Below are 19,677 nucleotides of genomic sequence, written 5' to 3' on the forward strand. Positions count from 1 at the left end.
TAAAATCAATTTTGTGGTAGTGATTTCGAATATCTCGGTAGTAAAAATATAGAAAGTAGAATGTGATTATCTAAAGTGCGCATAAGATATGAAGAAACTATAAATATAAAGAATGATTTTTATTCAAAAGCTCTCTAAATGATAATTTATTAGAGATTAAGTTTAAGAAAGACCTTTAGAGATGCTTACCACACTAGTAGCGCCATTGCACCGTTTTTTCCTTAGTACTAGTTTTGACATGAGTTTTTGATGGCATATTATTATTCTATTTCTCTTTCTGTTTTGCCATCTGGATTTTAGAGTTCTCTAATTACATGATGAAGAAATTATTCAGGAGAGTGTTGGAAGCAGCTACTACGTATCCACGTTCCTAGTATGCCACTATATATAATTAAATAGAATAATTCTCAAAATATTAACATTTTCTATTATCCAACACTTATGCGCTTACGAAATATTTTTTGTTAGCCATTAAACTGAAATCGTGTGGTTCCAATGTTCCATGTGAGTACGGGACCAACGTCGGCACAGCACAGTTCGTATTAGGTCCGTTTTGCAGGGTTTTTTCATCAGCTTCAGGAGTTGTTTGGAGTTGTTTTCTGTCCAAATGGGGTAAAGTGAAATAGCTTTACTGGGAAGCCTCTAAAAACATGCTCTCACAGTGATTTAGGGTGGGATGGAGCCAAAAAAAAAAAAAAAAAAGCTTTTCCCGGCTCCTGCTTCAGGCCTCTAAAAATATGCTCTCACAAGAAGCTATTTTGCCAAATAATTTACCAAAACCGTTTTAACTCTACTGGTGGAATTGTTCATGAAGTAAAAAAAAAAAAATGACTTCACCGGTGAAGTGAAGGTCTGCCTAAACGGGTCAGTTTTGGTCCGTTTGACGAAAGAAATGCTTCACTAGTTTCGTTTTGGCGCGTCGAGCCGCCCAACTTGCGCGCGTTCGCTCGGAGAGGGAGAGACTCCACTCTTCCGGTCCTCCGCCCACCACCCCCGCTGCGGCCCTCGTGCTCGGCGGCGAGAAGGCGAAGGATGGCAGCGGCGGATGACGCGGGGGGCGACCGCGTGATCGAGATCGTGTCAGCGGGGGCGCTCTACCACCGCGGCGACGACTGGGAGCGCAAATACTGGAGCTGCTCGAGGGTAAAACCGCTAAACTAGGGCATAAGGTTTCGCCTTCTCCTTCAAATCCCCTTTGCCTCACCCGACTTGTTGCTCGTTCGCCCCTCTCTCCCGGTATGCGGATTCTCTCGCGGGCGCCCGTACTGGGGATTAATAGTTATTGGGCGTCCATTTGGGGAATCTTGGCTAAAGTGCTGCAGCTTAGTTTGGGGATTCGAGCAGGAGCCAAGAACTAGGATGCGCATTCGCAATTTTGAAACTAAACCGTAGCTCTGCAGTAATTCCAGCTATATGCTCACGCTTTACTTTCATAGAATGTCATTACAGATGGTATGGTACATACTGAATAGTGCACAGTAATGTCATTTTTATTTTGGTAGTTTATCCATGCTTAGCTAATTCGGAATGTGTAATTTATTCTAAGGGCAAGGACCGGTACCCTTACCCAGTGGGTTACCATGCTGTCCGCCATTTCACCGGAATATCCTATGCCATGGAAATCCAACAGGGTCCCAAGGGTCCAATATTCCTGGTGAGGAATCTTCCACACCAATTCAGCTCGGATGTTTATAGAAATAGATGATGTGCTGATAAGCTCAGTCTGCAGGTTACATCCACCGAAGGAGACTCAGCGACAGGGCAGACCCCTGATATCGCTTGGAAGAACTTCCAGAAAAAGACTGGGGCTAAAGTGAACTGGCAGAGGACAAAGAGCTTCCCTCAAAAGATTGATGGTGCTGAGGCATGTTTCACACCTCTAGCTGCTTCACAACTTCACATTCCATCAAAATAGTCAAAGTCAAGGTTCTTTTTTTATGCCCACTGCCAAGATGGCAAACTAGTTAAGGTTCTAGTTACTGAACATTTTACACCGCATCAAAATGGAGGCGCTATGTTATTCTTCCATTTTTGGGGTGACTTATAAGGCTTAAATAAGAGGGAGACTAATCTACTAATGGTTTTTTGAAGGCAAAAACTGTGGGGGAGATCCCCACAGCACTTCAATTTATAAATTTAAGGGTAAAACAGTACAAACTTACAACAGGAATTAACTGTAAGCATCAAGCCAAAAACAAAAGGCTGATCTTAGATCATCCTTAAAACGAAGCGACTAAAGCAGACATTGGTTTTTGAAATTTGCAAACCAAATGTTGACGTGGACTTGGCCATTGTTGAACACTCTATCATTTCTTATCTTCCATATCTCCCACGCAGCAATGGTCACTACCTCCATGAAAAAAGGAATGTTTTGCTGTTGCCTGGCGTGCGCTGTTCTCGGGTATAAGCTGAGGCCTGTGTTCCACTGCATTCCTATCTTCTCCCACCACCTCTTGGAGAAAGGGCAATCAAAAAAGAGATGGTCCAGATCCTCATCTATCCCTGCCGTGCATAGGACACAGTGTTCATCATCTTCATCAAACAAATTCCTCCTTGTGAGCATCGTCTTGGTGTTCAGTCTATCAACTAGGACTAGCCAGGCAAAGAATTTAATTCTTGGCGTGCATTTGGATTTCCAGAGCCAAGAGAAGACTGGGTGCTCCGGCAGGTTCTGGAAAGCTAGCTTGTAGAACTTACTCGAGGAATAAGTTGCATTGCCCCATTGATATGTCCAAGTATGTCTACTTTCTTCATCAAATGCTTGCAACTGTAGGAAATCACCGAGCGTTTCAAGTTCCTCAAAAGCCTCTTGTGAGATCGGTAAAACGAAGAGAGTGTCTAAATCTTCAGCAGACATAACTTCACTGACACTTATGTTTGGATTCCTGGCGAAAGAGAAAAGCCTGGGGAAGCGATGCGCTAATACCTCATCATCTGACCAGAGATCGTCCCAGAAGGTGACAGTCGTGCCATCGCCGAGGGAACATCGAGCAATATTTCTGAAAATAGGGCTCAACCTCTGTACATCCTTCCACCCAAATGATCCGACTTCTGTAGCATGCGGCACTTTATCAGTGTAGTACTTACTCCAAACGAGGTTGACCCATGGCACATCCACTTTGTTATAAAACTTGTGGAGATGTTTGAGAAGGAGGGCATCGTTCTGCACGTTCAGGTTGATGACACCTAGACCTCCTTTGCTCTTGGGCTTTCTTACCATGGGCCAAGCAGCCCAGTTCCCTCCTTTCTTTGTCATATCTGAGCCTCTCCATAGACATTGCTGACGAGCTCTGTCTATGTTATCGATCACACCTTTCGGGAGTTTCAGCGTGCACATTGCATAAGTGGCTGTCGCTGTGAGCACCGAGTTGACCATTTGAAGCCTCCCAGAGTAGGATAGCAGGGATGAACAAGCGGTTAACCTACGCTCGATCTTGTCCATCAGAGGAGTGTAGTCTTCCACGCGTGGCTTTGTCGTGCCCATGGGTAGTCTGAGGTATGTGAACGGGAACGTTCCTATTTGACATCCAAATGTGTTGGCCAAGATCTGCATTCTGTCTTGGGAGACATTGATCGGTAGCATCTGAGATTTGGAATAGTTGACCTTAAGTCCCGTGGAGTCCGAAAAACTTCTGAGCAGTGCCTTCAGGAAAAATAATTGCCTGGCGTCTGCCTGCATGATAAGCAGCGTGTCGTCGGCATACTGTATGATGGGGTAATCAGCATTTCCTTGGGGAATTGGAGGACAGAGGAGACCCTGCGATGCTGCTCTGTTTATCAAGATCTGAAGCAGCTCCACGGCCAAGACAAAGATCAACGGGGAGAGGGGGTCTCCCTGACGGACACCCCTTCTGCATTTAAATTTTCTGCCTGGTACTCCATTCAGGATGACAGCTGAGGTTCCAGTGGATAGAATACTGCTGATCCAGTTGATCCATCTCTGCGGGAAACCCATGTGCTCTAGCATTTGGAGGATTGCCGGGTGCTCAATCGTATTGAACGCTTTCTCAAAGTCCAGCTTCAAAATTATCACTTCGCGCCCTGATTGCTTGCACTGATGTATATACTCAAATCACCAAGCCAAGCAATCTTGGATCGTGCGGCTTCTGATGAACCCGTATTGCTGTGGTTGTAAGTCTAACCCTGACTCCTCCACAGCAGTTAAGTATGTATCCCCAAGCGTAAGAGCAGTTGCTTTTTGCTCACCGAAGGAAAGGGAGGGGGCATGCACACATAATGATCGAAACTTTCATTCGGGCAATCGAGAACAAAAACTCAAGAGCCCTGGCACATACACTAATTGTACCACAGGAATCCAAATATTTTATTCCTGTAGGAAACGGAAATGTGATCAATAAGCAGTAGCTTGACTATTTTCTTGAATAGAAGTTGAACAGGGGTAACTACACTCTGTTAATATTGTGTACTATAACCAAATTATAATCATGTTTGCTCTTGTCCTACTCCTATGCAGCTTTTTGGGTTAAAAAATGCATCTATTCAGAGATTGCTACGTGAGCTTATAGTAGATTCAACTGGAGCAATTGAACTTAACCTGCCTTGTGAAGCCGCTTTGGAGGCTGGTGCACATTTAGTTCATAATAAAGATGCATCTGATGTTTCTGAGGCTGAAGATCTATCCGTTTGCTTAGGCATGGAAAGTGTAACTCCTAAAAGAAGTATAGAGCCCAGCCAGGTGGAAAATACCTTGATAGTCCACTGCCCGGACATGTTAACTTCAGTTGATAAGTGCAATGTATCCACACATAAAAATACAAATGAAGTAAGCTGAGCTCCTCTTTCTTTAAACCCCCGCTTCCCCCTTGAAGTGTAGTTGGTGTTTAATCATGGATATGTCACGCAATGGTTTTGTCAGTCAACTAGAAATAAGTTACATCATGGCTTATCTGGCCTGTTCGTAATTATCATCTAATTTTTGAATCTTGTATGCTCTAGTGGACTTCCTTTCACTTGTTTAATGCTAAATAGTTCATGTGAGACAACGTGGGTACTTCTTTGTAGCTTCAGTAATCAGGGATTGTGCTATAAAATTCCATAGGATTTTTTTAAATAATGCACAATATTGCTTTGCTTTATTTTCTTCATTAGTTACATAGCCTTGTTTACTGACTGCACCTCCGGCATTGTTTAATGAAGTTGTCGCCTCAGCTTAAGATTGTTTACAAACGTGGGCAATATACTTCACCACCTTTTGGCGAGAACACACTCCTTTTTATTGCCTGCATATTTCTTTTCACCAATAACATGGCTGTGTACAAAATTTTCTTGTTATCACTGTTAAAAAAATTATTAATCTGTACCACAGTCAGGATGTTAAACAAATTAGTGCAAGTTCTTAAAGTTCAGTTGTGAGCTGGTTAATCATCCTCATGCATGTAACTCGTGGATTGCAGTGCCACACTGTTACTTCTGTGTTGGGCCATTATTTGATAATGAATTAATGATTTCTGTTTTTAAATGTTCAAGGGAGATACTGTAGGTAGAGCACTTTTGCAAGATGTCTCTGATTCAAGATGTGCCCTTCCATTGCTGGAAGAAGTCCCTAACAACGCACAATCCACTTCTCTTGATGATAATTTGGGAGAGCCTTCCCTAGTTTCATCTCAACAAGTTGGTTTATCTTCTGGTTCTTATTGGAGCCCTGAAAAGTCTAATATAGAATTGGCTGAGAAGGAAGTAGCAAAGTCTATGATGTCTATTTTGCTTCCCCAAGCTATTCCCCTTCTCATGAAAACTTACAAAAGGAAGAAATCCAAGCATAAAAATAAAGAAACCTCTACTGTTTCGGCGAAAACAGTTTCAGCTTACAATCCATCTGATAGTTGCTGCCATGGTAACTAATTTTAGTTTTCTTGTCGAAATATATCTTTGTTTGAGGATTTGTTATTGTGGAAATATATCTTTCATGGAAAATTTGATTAATTAGAGTAGTTAAAATGGTATTCCTTTTTCTTTTGATAAGGGTAACTTTCTATAGCCAAGCAAGAAGGCTACAGAAAACATAGTTTGGACTTTTGTAACTTCTGACTGATGATCCTTTTCTTCTGTAAGTTAGCTACGGCTCTGAATAATTCCTTGTTTTGAACAGGTGTAACTGTACCAACAATTATGGTTGAAGGTACAAATGAAAATAGTTTTGGAATGTGTGACCATGCAGGATCTCATCATGACATGGTTAAAAATGGCTTTGCCAATGATGACTGCAGAAATGATGACTCAGTGGTTAAATTAGATGAGATGAGTGGTTATGTTGTTGCAGATAGTTTTGAGGATGATGCACAAATTTTGGGTGACAATACGAAGAAATCAATAGGTAATCATCATCATTATCCTGAGGATGTGTGCTCTAGGGGACCTAATGAGAAGTTGAAGTTGCTAAATGGCAAAGGTGAAGTTTTTGAGTATCAGGCGAGTGTACATAATGGCAAAAATGCACCTGATGTGGTATACAATCATGAAAATGGACAATATATTTTGTCTGATTCGCTCGTTGCTTGTCTAGAGGATGAGTTCGGTGGGGAAGATAGTTCCAACCCTGGAAACTACAACCAGTTTAATGGCGATGTTAAACAATCTGAGCAGCAATTTAAGGAGCTTACAAATGTTATAAAAAATGACTCATCAGTTTCGGTGGATGTTTCATACCACAAGAACACTGGTAATGGATCAGTTGATGTTTGTGCACAAGCTTTTGTTAGACATGGTTCAGCAGTTTCGAGGAATGAGGAGTGTTTAGCAAATATCTTGCCTGCTCCAGTTCATTCTAATGCACATAATGATGTTGTAAAGTGGGGTAAGCGTGATGTGAGTTCAACTTTGATTTTGCCACCTGCGAGTGAGGCAAAATCATCTTTGTTGGTCATGCGAGATGAACAACATCATACTGAAGTGCCAGAAATTGATCAGAAGGAAAATAGGTTCCGTAGTGTAAGCTATAAATGTACAAAATCTGATGATAATACTAGTTTTCATTCTGAGAATGTTGAGTTTGTTGACAAACATGTTCCTTTTGAGTCATCAGACAAAGGCATGCATTCTAGTGATGGGTCACAAAGAGTAAGCACCACTAAAGGTTGGCCTGTTGGTGACGGAGTTAAAGCAGATAAAGGAAATTCGCTTGGCAAAGTGGAAGAATGTCAAATTGGATGTAAAAATGGTAATAAGAACACGATGCTATCTGTATGTGGGGAAGGCAATGTTTGTGAACACATACCTCCAAAGGGTGAAAATGATGTTTTTCATCACCAACCAGATAATGCCCTTTCTATGACCAATTGTACACATGGTTTAGTATCTGCATACACAAGAACACAAGCAAGAAGGTCAGATCATCACCTAGAGCTGGTGGGATGCTACCTGCACCCAATGCCTGTCTTGTCTGTCATGTTAAATGCTAGAAATCATAACAGCTTCTATATTTATGTATTGTGTGGCCTTTTGGAGAGCTGCCAAAGATTCCTTTATGTTTACACTGTCACTCCTAAAGACCAGAAAGATGCGCCACCATGTTTTGTTGGTTACACTCCCCTTGTACTACCCACCTTGGACCATTCTTCAACAGGAAATGTAAGAATTTTCTGTGAGCACAGTTTTTTTCCCCCGGGTGATGCAACATTGCACTAAATTCCTTGCACTTCTGTTCTTTTCAGTTTCCGTCTGGAAGATCTGGTTTGCATTTTACACCTGATGGCCAGTTTCTGGTCCTCCTGAGCAGCATCAGAATACCTTCTTGCAGGTTGTAATCATAATAATCCCTTAGTGACATGCCGGAAAATGTTGTATATACTTCCTCGGTCCACAAAAGGACGCAATTCTCACTTTTCGAGAAGTCAAATGATTTGAAGTTTGACTAAAGTTGTATAAAAGAGTACAAACATTTATTATATAAGATAAGTTCCATTAATTTAATTATGAAATATATTTTCATAGTAAACCTAGTTGAAGACATAATAAATGTTAATACTTTAAACGATAAACTTGGTCAAAGTTAATTAATCTAGTTTGACTTGCACAAATCCTGTAGTTGCATCCTTTTGTGGGCAGAGGGAGTATACCTTATGCTGGTGCTGATTAAATATTCTTATCGACAGGATGCAAAACATTGATTGCTTGTGCTCGGTGTGCAACTTGGGCCAATGCGAAGATAATTCTTTAAAAATTGTATCTGTTATCTTGGGTTATGTTTCAGTTGTAACCAATTTGATGCCTTATGGGACAGTGTCGTGCATTCTGATATTCGAACCAAATTACATTGTAGCTGCTGAAGCTAGCAGAAACTTGCATATCTGGGAAATGGTCGATGGGTGGAGGTACATATTTTCTGTAGTATCAACATTATATGTGTCCCTTTCCATCTCATGTTTTAATACCTCTTTTTTTAAATTACAATTTTACTATGTGCAAAGTACAATATTCTAGTAATCATCTACTTTTCATGTTAAAAGGTTGGATTGAATGGTTGTGCTCTATTGGAAATATTATAGCAATCTATTTATATGTTTGAAATGAAGAAAATTAGAGTACATTCCCTGTGCAATAGAAATCAGAACCTTACATTAGCCAAGACTTCGGACACACCACTCACTTGATGCACTCAAATTTGTCAATAAATCATGTCTTATGAAAAAGTATTGGTATTAAATAAAAGATAAGAGTTTCTAATAATCTGTTGGGTTCAAGGTTTTAAATTGCGGGCTATGGCATTTAGCGGTAGCCTCCTTCGGAAGCTATAAAAGCTATAGCAGGATATATCGAAAGCTATTTCATTTAGAGTGCAAATTGAAGAAGTCTGGGAAAAACAGTTCTGCTCTGAGTACCTATTTGGTTGTCTTGTGGATGTCCTAGTCTTTCTAATGAACACATGCTAAGCACATTGTTTAACGTTTTTCAAGTGTCTCAGTATTTCTGTGATGCATTAATCATGCACCATGTGTCCATGTCCATGGTTGTACTTCCTTTTGCTTAGGCATTACCATCATGATTTGGAATCATATTTACTGCAGGAGTTCTCCGTAAACTTGATTTAGATATCCATACTAACTCTTGATAGGTGTAATCTATTCCTTTTTTTGTGTTCACAGTGAGATATCTGAGCAGTATGTGATTCCTAGTTTGGGTAACATGGGTCCTGTACTGGAGCTTCGAAGGATGCCAAAAAGCACATCTCTCATTATTGGCCATGATGGCGAAGGTGGCTTTTGTTTGTGGTATGCTCTAGTATCTCAGTTTTGCCACTTGTGTATTGTGCAGTGCCAAAGGGAATTATTGCAGTCATTGTTGATGTGGTAGTTATCTTTGTTAGGGATTTGGTCAGTGCATCTCGAATGCTTCATGCCAGTTATATCCAAATGCTTGTCATATAAATTACAATGTGGAGGGGAGAGAATACAAGAAATGATCTGAGCCCTCTCTCATGCAAGATGTCTTCCCGTGTCAATTTGGCATAGAATTTTCTAGAATTAGTGTTGCAGCACACAGAAGAAATGATCTTAAGGTTCATAGATTAAGTCAAATATAATGTCCTCTGTTTAAGTCCAATGATGGGGTGCATTGAGGTGTTGTCATTAATACGCATATAAGTGGGGTCAATCACTCTGTCTACCATCATAGAGACAGCTTCAGTTACAATAGTCTGGGACATCTCTCCATCATTTAAGGATGGCAACGGGGCGGGTTCGGATCGGGTGGAGTCTCTGGGCACCCAAAACCGAAACCCGAACTGAAAACCCGAATCCGCCCCGAACAACAATTCGTGTGGAAATCCATCCCCGAAACCAAAACCGAAACCCGCGGATCCCCGAAACCCAACGGATTATCCAAAACCTGAAACATTGAGCCGAGAATCCGTGAGGATGTGCTGGCCGCTTGGCCCTATGCGATGAGCCGCTGCCTGGGGAGCGCTGCGCCGCCGCTTGCGCGTTTGTGGCTGTGGCTTTGGGGGCGCCGCGCGGCCCGCGTCGCCGCCTGTGGGCCGGCGTCTTGGGCCTGGGGGGCGCAGCGCGGCCCGCGCCGCCGCCTGCAGGTCTGCGGCTGGGGGCTGGGGGCGCCGCGCTGCCGCCTGCTGGAAGCGTGGGGTGGCACCTGCTCTGGCTGGACGTGCTGGCCCCTGCTCCTCTAGTCCTCTGCTTGCTGTGACCGGTGGGTGCAGGTGGTGGCGCAGGAAGCTGCTCCTCTGCTTGCTGTGACTGGGCACTAGGCGAGGTCGCGAATGCGAGGGCCTGAGGACGAGCTGCAAGCGCTGATCTGAGGACCGAGAGAGAGAGAGAGAGAAGCGGAGAGGTGCGTGGTTGGGTGCGGCGTGCGGCGCTGGGTGGGTGCGGGAGAGGGCTGAGGGATCTTATATACCTAGGGTTGCTAGTTGGGCTACTAGTGGGCTGAATCTTTCAGGGCCCGATGGAGCTCTGTGGGTGGAATTAAAGATCAGCACCAAAACCGCAGCATTTCGGGTATCCGAACCCGAAAAACCGTGGGCGAAAATCAGGCCCCGAAACCGAAACCCGAGGACCCAAAACCCGCGGATATCTGCCTGAACCCGATCCGCTGCCATCCTTACCATCATTCCCCCATCCATCCGATCATTAAAAGAAATGGAAATGTCTTTTTTCTGTTCTGTTTCTTAAATGGATGGATTTGTTCGCATTGTATTTCAATTTCTTTTTGGCAGTGCTTGGTAAAGAGATTTTGTCACTGTTCGCATATCATTTACAGAAACTGGATGAGCAAGAAAATGGTGACACTAAAAGTTACTTGCTCCATTCTAAATTATAAGTCGTTCTGGTTGCCCGAACTGACTTATAATTTAGAATGGAGGGAGTAATTAACAACAGCAATTTTTACTAAAATTGTGCCTTTTTTTTGCTCTGAGATGCTAAAAGGCTAAAATATTCATAGCTCGGTCCCATATATGTTATCATGTAAACAGTTTTGAGACCAGTTATATTATGTCTGAAATTCCGAGTCCATATACAAGTAAGTTGATCAAATGGGAGAATATAGTATATGCTTCAGAAATATAAGATATGCTTCATAAATGGGAGGAACTAGCAACATATTAACGAATAGATCAGAACATACTTATTATGTGTGTGGTTCCAGCAGCATTGCAAGAACTAGCTAGACGATTACTATAACCTGCATCTAGTTAGTTGAAATGTCATCTCTTAAATTCCTTACCTGCAGGCATATATCATAATTTCTTAATCATGTTAGCTGTGTATTTTTAGGGATTCATTGTTGAAGGAAATAATGTTAGTGGCCAAGTTGTCCATGTATCATGTATATAGAGATAGATATGTGATGTATTATGTATATGGAGAATAGAGATGAGATGCAAACGGGCCTGCAGGCTGCAGCCTAGTGGTTGTAGTGAATTAGTAGCACCCAGCAGGCCTGGGTTCGACTCCCCACAGGCTAGGTTAAAAAAAAACCCCCCTTGCCACTATGAGAAATATGTGGTCTATTGACTGTTACAGCAAAATACGTGGCTGCAGGTGCCTCCTGGCAGTCAGTGGCACGTCCTGGTAGTTGGGGTCTGGGGGGTTTTCTTGTGGACGACTTATTTTGTCTTAGTGCAACACCCACCGGGGGGAGTTATTTTCCCAAAGCAAGAGTTTTATATGTATTCCTTATGTCTTAGTGCAACACGTCCCAGAACAATGATATATGTGATAGATTAGGGGTAACACCAATTGAAGAAAAGCTTGTCCAACACCGGTTGAGATGGTTTGGACATGTCCAACGGAGACCTCCAGAGGCATCGGTGCGTAGTGGAATCCTAAGCCAGGATAGTAACGTGAAGAGAGGCAGAGGAAGACCGAAGTTAACTTGGGTAGAGGCAATAAAAAGAGACTTGAAAGGATGGAATATACCCAAAGACTTAGCCTTAGATAGGAGTGCTTGGAAAACAGCTATTCACGTGCCTGAACCTTGATTGCTTCTGCTGGGTTCCAACTGTAGCCTACCTTAACTTGTTTGAGACTTAAAGGCTTTGTTGTTGTTGTTGTTGATGATGATGATTAAGGAATGAGAAAATTAGTCTCCAGTTGTTCCCTCCCAATCAGTCTCAGACACTTGATGGCAGCATTGACAGGCAGGCTGCTCAAGGGTGAATGCCCTACCTCCAGGCCTTGGGCCTGCACCCAGCAAAAATTGAGAAAGAGGAGGAACATGAAAGATGTGCATTATGAACACGAATCTGGATGCAAGCTGCTGGACATCAGCCAGCCATCAGGTGGCAGTTAGACCACAAGGGCAGGAATAGAAGGGGATTTGGGATATTGGATCTATTTCTTCTTGCTTCCTTTAATGATACATCTCCTTTACTTATCCTCAACCCTAACCCTACTCAGGGATAGAAGGGGATTGGGATATTGGATCTAACCCTACTGACCCATCTGACTGCGGATGACAATGTGGTTGAAATTACGTTCGAGTACTCAGGCTCTCAGTACATTCTCAAAGTGAAATTAATATTCTGGTTTCTGAAAGGACCAATGCACTTACAATTCATATTCTTCTTACTTTGTGTTTAAGTATTAACAAGCTTGAAAGATGGTCCGCAAAAATGCTACAATGATGCTTGACTCTGCTATGAAGTGAATCATGTTAACAACATCACGCCATAACAATATAACCATGTGTTCATTTGTGCATGTTGACAAGTTGAGTTGACCTGTACTCTATGAGTTTCAATTAGCCTTTAAACATGCTTATTTTTGATAATCGGCTTCATATAAGAGACATGATTTGAAATTAAATAATTTTCTTAGGGACATCTCCAAGCGCACACTATTGGCAACTTTTGCAGCTCCAGGAAACAGTCTTCCAGATTCTGCCAGTTGGCTTCTGTAGTCTGCAGGAGGATATTATTCATGTTCCAGTTGATAATATAGATAAAAAGCTACAAGAGATCACAGTCAGTGACTTGTCCAGAAAAAATGACAGGGAGAACTTTATGACGCCACCTAGAGAAGATATAGCAGTTTGGGTACTGATTTCTTCTGCTTCTGTGGCTGAGTATCAACATGATCTTCGAGCCAAGGAAAACAATGCACAATGGAGGCTAGCTCTGCTAGCGAAGAAGAGAGTTTTTATGGGAAATGTTTTGGATACAAGGTACAGTCGCTTCTCCATGTACTGTCATTCCATACATTGATTTTTCAGAAAAAAAAACCACATGCTGAGAATTGCTCTCATTTTTGTTAATGGGGTTGAATATATGATACCTTAAAAAATTTTAAGCAAATTTCACAGAAGTACACATGTTGGCATGTTGCCATAAGTATTAAGAAGTATAGACTTACAATTGCATCTCACAGAACTATATATTTATCTAAAGAGATTATCAACAATTCTAATTAAGCAACACTGAATTCTCAAAAGGTGGCTTTCAGTTTCAGTAGGTTTTCTCAACTTGCTAGCTTACTCTGACAACTCTGATTCCTCAAAATCTGTGTACTAGTGTTATGAGTACTGACCAGGTGTGGTACTGTATTGATGTGCTGCTGTAGCAAGCAACAATATTTCAGCGGTTGGCCTAGAGATAAGCCTTTATCACTTATATTTAAGAAAAAAAGTCTATATGCCCCCCCCCCCCCCCCTAACGTTTAGCAGTGTGTCTACTTCACCCTGATGTTTAGAAGTGTCTACTTCATCCCCTGACCTACAAACTAGATATACTATCCCCCTATCTATCAAAAATCGTTTGATCTACCACTTAGGTGATTTCATTGAGTGGTTTTGCCTTGTTGGGCCCATATATCAGGTGGTATCTTATATCAACACAATTCATAAATTTTTCTTATGAAATCGAATGAAGATAAACCTTATATCCAAAGTTCAGCTAGGCGCTAGGCGGAATCTAGGCGCTGACCCATTGCCTAGCGCCTAGTCGGGAGTACTCGGTCCTAGGCGCTCCTAGGCATTTTGGCAATATAGCCATAAATTATATATATATTATGTATATAACTATATATATGTATATAACTACTATATATGACTATATGAGTCACAGTAATGAGTAAGTAGAAAAAGAGGGCAGTAGACATATCTGATTCCTAGCTGGCTTACTCTTGCTTTCTTGCATGTTCCTAGCTCCTGCCTCCTGCAACACATTTTGACAGCTAGTAGTTAGTAAATTAGTCAATAGACAGCTAGCTGGTCATCCAAAAAAATAGAAAACACTAAGTTGTGACTTATCTGGACGATTTCAGCAGCCTCCCATCCATGAGCACACCATATCAGCAGCTGGTAATTACAATACAAGTGGATAGGATAGTAATACAAGTGCACAACACAATTTATAAATAAAGGACAGCACAAGCACATAGTTCCCTCACTCACTGTAGTTCAATACAAGCTGCACAACACAATTTATAACTAAAGGACAGTACAATACAAGCTGCAGTTCATATTTCTTCGTCATTGTAGTTCACATCCTCATCGTCATACTCTTCTTCTTCAGACTCAAATTCTTCTCCTTCATAGAGCTCCCTCACTCTTGCACTTCTACGCAGCTCAAGCTGTTCATCTGCTCCCACTGCCTCTCCAATGACAGACCAAGGTATCCCGGTACCTTCCATCTCATCTTCCTCCCCATCTCTAAAGTCAGCTAATGCACAATCATCCCCACTCTCTTGGAGAAAACCTTGAGCTTCAGTTGTATCACTAGACTGAAGTATCTCAGTGATTTTGTTTGACTTGATCTTTTCTCTCTTACTAAGCAGCTTGGAGTTGAATTGGATATACACTAGCTTGTTGAGGCGGGTTGTAGTAAGCCTATTCCTCTTCTTAGTGTGTATCTACAATTTAAAAAGAGCATTCTCAGTTCTACAATTAAATTGTAATGCTGCTGAAAGCCTGAAACAGAAATGTTCATAATAGATAGGTAGTTAGGTACTAACCCCTTCAAACCCACTCCAATTTCTTTCACAACCAGAAGAGCTTGATGTCAAAGATAGGATCCTTGTAGCCATCTTCTGTAAAGCTGGTGTTTCATATCCATACAGTCTCCACCATGATGCTGAAATAAAAAAACACCTTTATTAGTTTAGAAAACAGCAAACAACAAACAGCCATGAGCCATAGGAAGTACCTCTACCTGGGTTGTAATTAAACTTTTCAAAATTCCTAGCAAGCTTCTTGCTAAAGGGTCCTTCTCTATTCTGAAACTTCTTTAGTTCAATGTTGGCAGCCATATGCTGCATGTCCTCATCATGATAAAAAAATTTCTCAACACAGGATATAAACCCTTCTGATATTTTGGGCTGATCAAAGATTGATGGGTCACTATAGCTATAGTGAGGATTCAGCAAATAGGCTGTCAAATGCAATGGAGAATCAAGTCTTCCATTCATCTTCTTGTCAATAACAGCTATTACATCCTTGAACCGAGCCTCAACATTTCTAAAGGCCTCTTTGATCTGTCTCTTTGCCTTTAGTAGTTGTCCATAAAGGAAACCCATGGATGGCCTCACATCCCCATCAACCAAACGGAGGACTTTGACCAATGGCTCAAAAACAGTCAATGTTAGCTTCACATCCTTCCAAAAGCTTAGACTCAATATAGTTGCTGTTGCCTCTTTTCCTTTCTTTGATTTCACATCCTTCAATGAGTCCCACCTACTATGAACCACCATCTTCCTTAACTGGTCCTTCTTCTCTTGCATGCTACTCAAAGTGAGAAAGTTTGAAGCAAACCTAGTCACTCCTGGCCTCACTACCTCTTTCCCCTCTGTGAAGTATCTCAAGCACTCCAATGTCCTTGTGTGGCCATAGACAAATATGGTAAATGCCTTTGCTTGGTCAACCACCTTCTTGAACCGAGTCAAGTTGCCAATTCCTTGGAGCATAAGGTTGATTGTGTGAGCTGCACAAGAGGTCCAAAATATGTGTGGTCTCTTCTCTTCCAATAGCCTCTTTGCTCCCATGTTGTTAGAGGTATTGTCAGTCACTACTTGCACCACATTGTCTGGACCAATCTCTTCAATTGCTTTGTCCATAAGATCAAAGATGACCTCACTGGTATGTGAGACATGTGACATCTCCTTAGAGCTGATGAAGGAGGTTCCATTAGCACAATTGGTGCACAGATTCACTGGTAATCAGAGCAAGGTTTATCGGTGAGAGACTTGTAATTCTTCGCTGTTTTTATTTTTCCTACAGTCCAAAAAAGCCAAAAAAATAGTAGATTAGTTTCCTACAATCCTATAGACCTTTGGGCCGTGGCTAGTGCTACCTAGTTAGGGTTTGTTGAGTCGTCGGTTGCATCGGTTGTGTCAAGTTGCTGGTCTTAGTTTTAGTCCTTTAGAGTTTCGAGTTCTTGTCACATTCTATCACAACACGCGCTATCATATAGTCTCTCTGTTGGCCGAATCCAAGTAGGGTTTGAAGTTTGAATCGGACAAGGAATCGGCTGTTCCTCTCTGTTGGCCGAATCCAAGTAGGTTTTCAAGTTTGAGTCGGATCAAGAAATTGGGTATTCCTCGCTGTTGGCCAAGTCCGAGTAGAATTGGAAGTTCCAATCGGACGAGGAATCAGTTCACCCTGTGCTACAAATATCAAACGAACCACGCAGCAAGTATTCATATCTAAACGAGTGGCTTACTCTAGAGAGAGAGAGAGAAGTGTGTATGCTGAGTTACTCCTGCCCTTTCGGAAAAAGTGTGTGTGCTGAGTTACTCTTTGGGAGTGTTCTTGTTCATATAATTAGTTTTGAGTGGCCCCTGAAAAAAAAATTATTCAAAAAAAAAAGAAAAAAAGAGAAAGAAGCAAAAGAAAAGAAGAGAAAGGGGCTGATCTTAGAGATTTTTCGTTCACTTCGGGTGGTGTGTTGTGCTCTCCTTTGTGTCCAGGCTCGCGTCTCTAGCACGGTCTAGACTAGGACCAGCACAGTACCGCCGGTTGAACGATTATTCAGCTTGCTTTTTGTAACTAACGTGGTGCTAGTTCGTTCCTTGTTTCAGCCCACCTATAGCTCCACATATTCTACAGCTTGACAGGTCTCGTGCTGCGGCACCGATACACTTCATCCATTGCTGCAGACTTGTTGGTAGATGACCCCTCCTGTCGAGCAAGGTAAGAACTGGTAAGGACTTGTGTAATAGGTGGAGTGAGCGACTTGCTGTAGCTACATCCTAGTAGTTGTAGGGCTTTTATTTCTTCACTTGTCTTCTTGTTGTCTTTGTCTTTGAACCATGCCAGGGACCGACGAAGATAACCAAATTCCCCATTCGCCTCGCACAAAGGGCATCATACAACATTTTGAAAGGAAAGTGAAGTTGCACACGGAGGGACTTGATAATGACTTGCAGGTGACAAATGACAAACTTGGGCAGTTGGAGGCTACGCAGATTGCCGCAAACAACAAGCTTGCAGGTTTGGAGCAGTCCATTGCTAGTGTGGACAAAAGCCTTGCTGCTCTGCTGAGGCGTTTTGATGACCTCCACAACAATGATAAAGACCAGCATAAAGAAGAAAAGAGGAAGATCGAGAGGATGGTAGTTATGATGAAGAATACACAGGTGATACTGAACATGATGATCGAGACACTCGTGATCGACGTCGCCTACGTCACAACCGTAGAGGTATGGGTGGCCGTCGCCGACGCGAGGTACACAATAATGATGATGCTTTCAGTAAGATTAAATTTAAAATACCTCCTTTTGATGGTAAATATGACCCTGATGCATACATTACTTGGGAGATTGCTGTTGATCAAAAGTTTGCATGCCATGAATTTCCTGAGAACACACGTGTTAGGGCTGCTACTAGTGAGTTCACAGATTTTGCTTCTGTTTGGTGGATTGAATATGGCAAGAAAAATCCTAATAACATACCTAAAACTTGGGATGCGCTGAAACGAGCCATGAGAGCTAGATTTGTCCCATCTTACTATGCCCGTGATATGATAAATAAGTTGCAGCAATTGAGACAAGGTTCTAAAAGTGTAGAAGAATACTATCAGGAATTACAAACGGGTATGTTGCGTTGTAAATTAGAGGAGGATGAGGAACCTGCTATGGCTAGATTTTTAGGTGGGTTAAATCGGGAAATTCAGGATATCCTCGCTTACAAAGAATACAATAACGTAACCAAACTGTTTCATCTTGCTTGTAAAGCTGAACGGGAAGTGCAGGGACGACGTGCTAGCGCAAGGACTAATGTTTCTGCAGGGAAAGCTAGTTCATGGCAGCCGCGCACGTCTACAACTCCGTCTACACGTACTCCTACGCCATCATCTAGTGATAAGACTCGAGCTGCCCCCACCAATTCAGTAGCGAAGACAGCGCAAAAGCCGGCTGCCAGTACTTCATCCGTGGCATCGACAGGTAGAACAAGCAACATACAATGTCATCGGTGCAAGGGATATGGCCATATGATGCGTGACTGCCCAAACAAGCGTGTTATGATTGTCAAAGATGATGGTGAGTGTTCATCCGCTAGTGATTTTGATGAAGATACACTTGCATTGCTTGCGGCTGACTATGCAGGTAGTGAGGAACACATAGAAGAACACATTAATGCAGGTGACGTGGAGCACTATGAGAGCTTGATTGTACAGCGAGTGCTTAGTGCACAAATGGAGAAGGCGGAGCAAAATCAGCGACACACTTTATTCCAAACAAAGTGTGTCATCAAGGAGCGTTCGTGCCGCATGATCATTGATGGAGGTAGCTGCAACAACTTGGCAAGTAGCGACATGGTACAGAAGCTCGCCCTCACCACCAAACCACACCCCCATCCCTACTACATCCAATGGCTGAACAACAGTGGTAAGGCAAAGGTAACGAGACTGGTGCGAATCGATTTTGCCATCGGATCATACAAAGATATTGTTGAATGTGATGTTGTGCCTATGCAAGCTTGCAATATTCTGCTAGGTAGACCATGGCAATTTGATAGAGATTCGATGCATCATGGTAGATCAAATCAATATTCGTTTCTATACCATGATCGAAAAATAGTGTTGCATCCTATGTCTCCTGAAGCTATTATGCAATCTGATGTTACTAAGGCTGCAAAAGCAAAGAAGCGAGAGTGACAAATCTGTTGTTGATGACAAAGATGAGATAAAATTGAAAGGACGTTGTATGCTTGCTACAAAATCTGATATTAATGAGTTCAATGCATCCACCTCTGTTGCTTATGCTTTGGTATGCAAGGATGCTTTGATTTCATTTGAGGATATGCAACGTTCTTTGCCCCCTGCTGTTGCTAACATTTTGCAGGAGTATTCTGATGTGTTCCCCATTGAGATACCAGCGGGGCTGCCACCAATACGAGGGATTGAGCACCAAATTGATCTTATCTCTGGAGCATCTTTGCCAAACCGTGCGCCATATAGGACCAATCCGGAGGAAACGAAGGAAATTCAGCGACAAGTGCAAGAACTACTAGACAAAGGTTATGTGCGTGAGTCTCTTAGTCCTTGTGCTGTTCCAGTGATTTTAGTGCCTAAGAAAGATGGAACATGGCGCATGTGTGTTGATTGTAGGGCTATTAATAATATCACCATTCGATATCGACACCCTATTCCACGACTAGATGATATGCTTGATGAATTGAGTGGTGCTGTTGTGTTTTCAAAGGTTGATTTACGTAGTGGGTACCTACCAGATTCGTATGAAATTGGGAGATGAATGGAAAACTGCTTTCAAA

At 42.2% G+C, this 19,677-nt stretch overlaps 1 protein-coding gene and 1 pseudogene across 1 annotated transcript; one reads left to right on the plus strand and one right to left on the minus strand.

Annotated features, from left to right (window-relative positions):
* Nucleotides 1–928: 928 nt before the first annotated feature.
* The window catches only part of LOC136549690 (uncharacterized), a 31,426-nt pseudogene continuing 12,677 nt past the window's right edge, over nt 929–19,677 (plus strand).
* On the minus strand, nt 13,646–17,369 carry LOC136549691 (uncharacterized). Its single transcript, XM_066541070.1, has 2 exons — nt 14,922–17,369; nt 13,646–14,819 (listed from the first exon to the last, which is right to left on the minus strand). Exon 1 carries the CDS (start codon nt 16,059–16,061, stop codon nt 15,063–15,065), a length of 999 nt encoding a protein of 332 aa, XP_066397167.1. The 5' UTR covers nt 16,062–17,369; the 3' UTR covers nt 13,646–14,819; nt 14,922–15,062.

Source organism: Miscanthus floridulus, chromosome 4 (genome assembly GCF_019320115.1).
Source record: "Miscanthus floridulus cultivar M001 chromosome 4, ASM1932011v1, whole genome shotgun sequence".
Lineage (NCBI taxonomy): Eukaryota > Viridiplantae > Streptophyta > Magnoliopsida > Poales > Poaceae > Miscanthus > Miscanthus floridulus.

Bases quoted from the DNA above. Each gene is read 5' to 3' on its own strand.
- LOC136549691 (XM_066541070.1), bottom strand. From the start codon at position 16,061: ATGTCACATGTCTCACATACCAGTGAGGTCATCTTTGATCTTATGGAC.